Raw genomic sequence first — 6,469 nt, 5'->3', positions numbered from 1 at the left:
GAAACAGATCCCTCATCCCCAGCTTTTGAGTTGTGCAGCTGTTCAAAACATGAGCTGCACATACATCCTCCTTCTGCACTAATATAATTAGTAATATAATTATAACTAATATAATTAGTTTATATTAAAAAGATGTGCCAAAATACTCTGTGAAGCCTTCAACATGTTTTGCCATAATTTCTGTAGCACAGTGATGTCTATGGAATAAAGCCAAACATGGACAGAATAAACAGATCTACATACCATAACTTTCGATTTCCCTTCCAGCAGCTTGTTCAGCTTCTGCACGGTGGCCTGGCCATGAGTTTCACTTTCTAGTTTCCCTTTACTTCACTGAATGTTGCAATACAGCCCACACCCCACATGGTGGCCAAGTGGACATAAATAGGACCATTGTAGCAGCACACACAGTCGGTCTTCCAGCTTATTAAGGAGAGGAAGCTGGCTATCTGAGAACAGTTGATCGACTACATCATGAGGTAAGTAATCAGCTTGGTTGCTGTGTTCTTACTTCCTATAACATTTTTCAAAGGAATATTTCAGATGCTTTTAAACAGCACTAGATATAAGTAATGGCTTGACATGTTGATTACAGACTGATCTAGATAAAAATGATAATTTTGTTGCATAATATAATTTCATCCCTTTTAAGTTATGCCTTGTCTCTATTTTTGTGGGTAGAGTTTACACATATAAATATTATGCCTGTAAGCAACTCATTTCTGTAGTATATGGCGAAAATGAAATCTCTGATTTATTCCTGTGCCGATTACTTTCCAATAACAACTCTTGTGGATGGAAAAAGAAAATGTAGGTACAATATCTATAGTAGAAAGTGTGGTAAAACATTAGTTTTATTTATTTATTTAATAAATCTGAGACTTGATGGCAATCTTTTTTCTGGGGAGGGGAGAGAGAGATAGGGATACATCAGAATTGAATAACTGAACCTCTTTTTGGTAATTCTATTCCAATGCATTAAATACTAGGGCTGTGCAAAGCTTCGGGTGCTGATTCAAGTTGGAAGAGATTCGGCCCAATTCAGCGGCCGAATCGCTGAATCCGAATTGATTCAAAGCTCTCAATTTGGAGATTTGGCTGATTCAGCTGCAGCCAAATCTCTGAATGAGATTCGGCCAAATCGATTTGGAACACTGTCAGTCTGAATCAGAAGTGAATACTAGCTACTTTGCACAGGCCTATTCAATACTATGACTTTACGCTAAATTATGTTTAAGCTTAATTACAACTCTGCACACTCATTACTTATTTTGCTAGAGCTGTTATAGTTCTAAAAATGTTTGTGGCTCTGGGTAGGTTAAAGTCTAAAAAAAGGGGCATGCTTTCAATAGAACTATTTACGTGCTTGTTTACAGAGATAGCTGTGTGTATTGTTTGATCAGGTTCAAGTGAGAATGATTTCATATAAAATCTCCCATTTCCCATTTTATTGATTTTATTTCAAGTCAAAGCTCACTAAATGGTACAGGAGTATTCTAATGTTAAGAACTTGCTCTCCACACAAAGATGTCGTTATTTATGCTGATAACAATTAGAAACTTGTACAGAGAAGATTACTGGGTGGAAATTAGCAAGTCTTCATATCTAGAATGTGCATCAATCAATCGATCTAGAATGTAGAATCAATATCACTTGTTCTTCTTCCTACTTCTTGTTAGTACGTAAACAACATAATATAATTGGCTCCTCTTCTCGTTGTTCTTTCAAATTTGCCAAGTCATCCTCTATTTCAGTTCCTCCCTCTTAATCCAGTCTTCCAATTGACCCCTGCAACGGGTCCCTCATTTTCTGTCAGCTTGACTTTGCAGTTGACTGCCAGCCCATCCAGTCACACATGCTGTTAACTCAAAAGTTTTTAGGTTCTATACAAATAGATGTGCTCATGGGCTATAGTAGGTCCTAGAGCAGAGCTATCCAGCTTCTGAGTGGCCATACCTCCCCACCCCTGGGCCACCCCCTTTGTGGTGCAGCTCCCCCAGATCGCCAGCAACCTGGGCCATGGGCCTCCTAGCCCTGTTGTGCCCCCAGGAAGTGCCCCACAAGAAGTGGAAGCTAGGGGAGGGAGGCGGAGCCTGGGGACCCCAGTGACAGCTATATAAGAGTGATAGGAGGGAGGAAGGGTGCCCCGCCCAAGAGCCTAGAGTCTGCAAGTTAACCCGTTGTAGGCTCCATGTAGCTCACAGGCTGCTATTTGGGCAATCCTGGCCTACAGCATAAGACTGAAGCCTTTTCCTAATTAATTTTAAAGTGTGGTGTTAGACAAGCTACCTATCAAGTCCTAGGAAGGATGAATTGAAGTACGCTCTCCTATCTCTGTTTGAAGAGATGTTCAACAAGCTTTTCAGCACAATATGCCCTTCCACAAGTCTGGAAAAAAAGCAGATACTATTTAAGCTAAACATCAGATACAACATATTACTTTCATTTAATCCCATAATGTAAATGAAAATAGTTGCTGAAAAAAAGAAAGAGGGCAATAAACCTCTGCTTCTTTCCCAGACCTGAGGAAAGGCATCTTGTCCCCAACTATGTAGTTGTCCAATAAAAGTTATAACCTAACAAGATTTGCTTCTCACACATTCCTTGGACCATTGTGGCTACAATAAAGCTGCTACAGTAAGTTCTAAGATATTCTAAAGTATTTGCATAGGTAAGATAGACCAGACTTTAACATGCTAAGCTCAGACTTGAACATGCCTAGACTCCTAGCTTCATTTTCCTGGTCCTATATAATATAGAGTGAGGTCAGGAATATACATAGAAGTTAAGAGTGATTGGAGAAGGGACACAGGGATAAGTAAGAGGATCAGAACTAAAAAGGATGGGGAACAGAAGTAAAACAGAGTGCTTCCAAAGATAAATTATCAGGTAGCAGGCTGACTTTTGTTTCCTATCAGTAGGCATTTACTGAAATCAAGATTTTGTGATATTTGCAGAAAATGTTAAATCAGGCATATTCCATGAAAACCAGAGAAGTCTGCAAAAGAAGTACCCCACAAAAAAGTGGAAAAGGCTGGGCTCTATGTAAAAATGAGTTTTTTATTTTCCTACCCCTGGCTACTGATTGGGCGAGCAGGCAACCCTCATACAGTCTTTCAACCCTGCAGCTCCAGCAGACAGGGACAGGCCCAGTTCTGCTTTATTTTATTTGCATCCAAAGTCATCTGGCACAGCCAGGCCTGTCCCAAAATAAGTGGGTGCTGCAGAGGGTGGAAGATGGGGTAAGGGGAGTGGGGCTGGGCCTGGGGTAGCAGAGCTGGGCTGGGGAGGGGGGGCACATGACTGGACTGGAAGGGAATGGAGCCAGTGGGGTGAGGGAGGGCAGCAGTGCCCAACCAGGGGGCAGCAGAGACCAATTAAGATTTCTTTATCTACCTTTTATTCAGAAGACCATGCTAGCAAAACAATGCATTTAGATAAAGTAAAAATAATTCAAAAAGGGAAAGAAACAAAATATGAAAGCAGAAATATAATTCCCAGACAGGACATCATGAAAACAAAATGGTATTTCCAGATAAAAGCAGAGCTAAAGGGCGGGTCCACAGATGCAAGCATGTGCGCTTGCAGCAGCTCAAATAGAAGTGGTGCAAATTTGAGCCAGGGCTTTTTTCCTCAGCACACATGCTCGGACATGTACTTTGTTGTGCCACAAATTGTGCCACTTGGGGCAAAATAACCCTGCGTCCCAAATTCACTTTTTAAAATACCCCAAAATCCACATTCTTCCACAATTAGAACAAGAGAGAGAGAGAGAAAGGGGGATTGTACAGATGGGCAATGTTTTATTGTTATATTGACAATGTTAAAGAAATTTGGAAGCCTATCAGTGTCTCTAGCATCTTAATAAAATATCCAAAATATCTATATGTTTTAATATTTGTTTTGGCTTTCCTGATCACATGGTGGGTATGTGATGGGGCGATAGGAGGTTTGCAGGAGGGGGTGGGAAAGGGGGTGGGGATGTGGGTGGATGTGGAGGGATGAGGGAGGATTTGAGTCACTGTGTGGGTAGTGTGGGTGTGGGGGCTGCTTAGGAGGGGCATGAGCTCCTCTCAACCCCCCACATTTTCTGAATTTGGGAATTTAATAACAATGATGGAGAAAAATTATATAACTATTCATGAATCTGCTCTTCTCACAGATGCTTGAACATATTCTTCTGTATTTTCCTCTAGTAATATTTCCAAGAATTCCCTACAGTCTATCCTGCTGCAGCTCGAATGTCACTTTACATGGACTTTGCTGAAGGAAGATGTTGATCTTGATGACCTAGAAGAAACCATCTGTGCTCAGATTGAGTTTCTAATCACAAAATCCAAAATTTCAAATTATAATCTGCTATCCTATGTGAAGAATCTGAATGGCAACAATGAGGAAGCCCTGCAAAGTCTACAGAAAGCTGAAGCAGCAGCTCAAAGAGATCATGCAGGTGAGGTTCACAGGAAAAGTCTTGTCACATGGGGGAACTATGCTTGGATTTATTACCATATGAACAAACTTCAAGAAGCTCAAACCTATGTAAGCAAGGTGAAAGACAGCTGCAAAGAGCTATCAAGCACCTCGTGCTATAAGTGTCAACTTCCAGAAGTCTATTGTGAAGAGGGGTGGGCATTGTTAAAGTTTGGCAAAAAATATTATGAAAGAGCAAAGAAATGCTTTGAAAAGGCTCTAGCAAAAGAACCTGAAAACCCAGAATTTACTTCTGGCTATGCCATTGCAATGTATCGCCTGGAAGATGATCTCACCAAAGGATCCTCTTTGGAACCTTTAAGGCGTGCAGTGACACTGAATCCAAATGATACCTTTGTCATGTCATACCTTGCATTAGAACTTCAGGACATGGCTCAAGTCGAAGAAGGGGAAATGTACATTAAAAAGGCATTGCAAAAAACCCCAGATCTTACCTATGTACTACGATATGCTGCAATGTTTTACAGAAGAAAAAGGGAAGTGAGTAAGTCACTGCAATTTTTGGAAAAGGCATTGACCTTTACACCAACCTCTAGCTTCCTGCACCACCAGATTGGTCTTTGCTATAGAACAAAGATGTATCAGTTGAAAAAGGAGACAAAGCAGTCATCTCAAGAGCAGGTAGACCTTATTAGACGTTGCATTTTTCACTTTAAAGCAGCAGTGGAGAAAAAACCAAAGTTTATATATGCATATGTTGATCTTGCAAATATGTATGCAGAAGGAAAAAGGTATCAGGAAGCAGAAGACACTTTTCAGAAAGTATTGAAAATGAAATTAACCGGTCAAGAGAAACAACAAATCCACTGCCGCTATGGACAGTTTTTGGAATTTCACAAAAAATCAGAAGCTGATGCTATTAAACACTTCATGGAAGCGCTGAAAATTGAGGAAGATGCAACAAGGAATATGTGCATGAAGGCTCTGAAGAAACTGGTAGAAAAGAGAATTCAGAGAGGATCAGCAGATGCTGCAGATTTTGGTGCTCTTGGATTCATTCACCAGTTGAATGGAGAGAAGTCAGAAGCAATTGAATGCTATGAGAAGGCCCTGGCATGGGATTCTAGTAATGAAGAATACCTGAGTGCTCTTTGTGACCTGCGGCTTTCCATTGGAAACTAAAGAGCTGGCAGTCAGTCCATCTCTCTAGACAGTTGATATTTTATTCCAAACGAATGTTATCAGTAGCTTGCCTTCTGTATATGGTATCCTGGTATCTTCATGTAGGCAAAACCTGCACTGAGTCTTAGTTCATAGTTTGAAACTTACTTACTGGCACATTTGGGAGAGTTTGTAAGGCTAACAGCTACTGAGCTCTCATCCCATTTTTCCACTGCAAAATAGGTATGTTTATTTTGCTAACCAAGAAAATGTCATTTGTGATGCTTCGGATGAACAATGTAAACTGGTAGGATCACTTTCCAGTGAAAACCTAGAATCTGAAAATGATGCTTTTTAACTTGTAGGCCACTAAATATGAAGGTGATTAGAAAATATGCATAAAAATTATCCAACCCTTTGTTTTTCTATAAAGATCGGTGTGTGTGTATTAATTTCTGTTCTCATAGATATGTACATAGCTTCCAAATAAGCCATGCAATACATGGGTAATGGGTGTTTGAATGTATGGTCTTTAAAATACAATAATTTGTTTGCAAATACCTAGTCGGTCTAATAAAAGATATCACCTCTTCCACAAGTTTTGATTTCTTTGTCGTTAAAATAGTAGTTGAGAGATGTATTAGATAAGAGATTGCATCCTCCTACAAGGATAATAATTAAATGTCTTCAATACTTCTGATTCATTTTAGAGTTTTTGGACAAAGTGGCCTTGTATAGCCATGCAATGGGGACCCAGACCTGTTACTTGAGTGTAAGGGAAGAGGAGGAAAGGGAACTATGGCAGGGAGTCAGGAAAGGGAGAAAAACCATCTGTGGGAGACCAGAAGGAACTGCGGTCGATGAAATGCCACATCCC

General features: G+C 40.3%; 1 protein-coding gene across 1 annotated transcript; it reads left to right on the top strand.

The window, feature by feature from the left end:
* Positions 1 to 322: 322 nt before the first annotated feature.
* Positions 323 to 6,187, top strand: LOC109324007 (interferon-induced protein with tetratricopeptide repeats 5-like). Its single transcript, XM_019555726.1, has 2 exons — positions 323 to 479; positions 4,197 to 6,187. The coding sequence occupies exons 1-2, from the start codon at positions 475 to 477 to the stop codon at positions 5,611 to 5,613; spliced, it is 1,422 nt and encodes a 473-aa protein (XP_019411271.1). The 5' UTR covers positions 323 to 474; the 3' UTR covers positions 5,614 to 6,187.
* The last annotated feature ends 282 nt before the right edge of the window (positions 6,188 to 6,469 follow it).

The sequence above is a fragment of the Crocodylus porosus genome, unplaced genomic scaffold, assembly GCF_001723895.1.
Source record: "Crocodylus porosus isolate Cpor-Errol unplaced genomic scaffold, CroPor_comp1, whole genome shotgun sequence".
NCBI classification, from domain to species: Eukaryota; Metazoa; Chordata; order Crocodylia; family Crocodylidae; genus Crocodylus; species Crocodylus porosus.
This window is presented reverse-complemented; position numbering and strand designations above follow the sequence as displayed.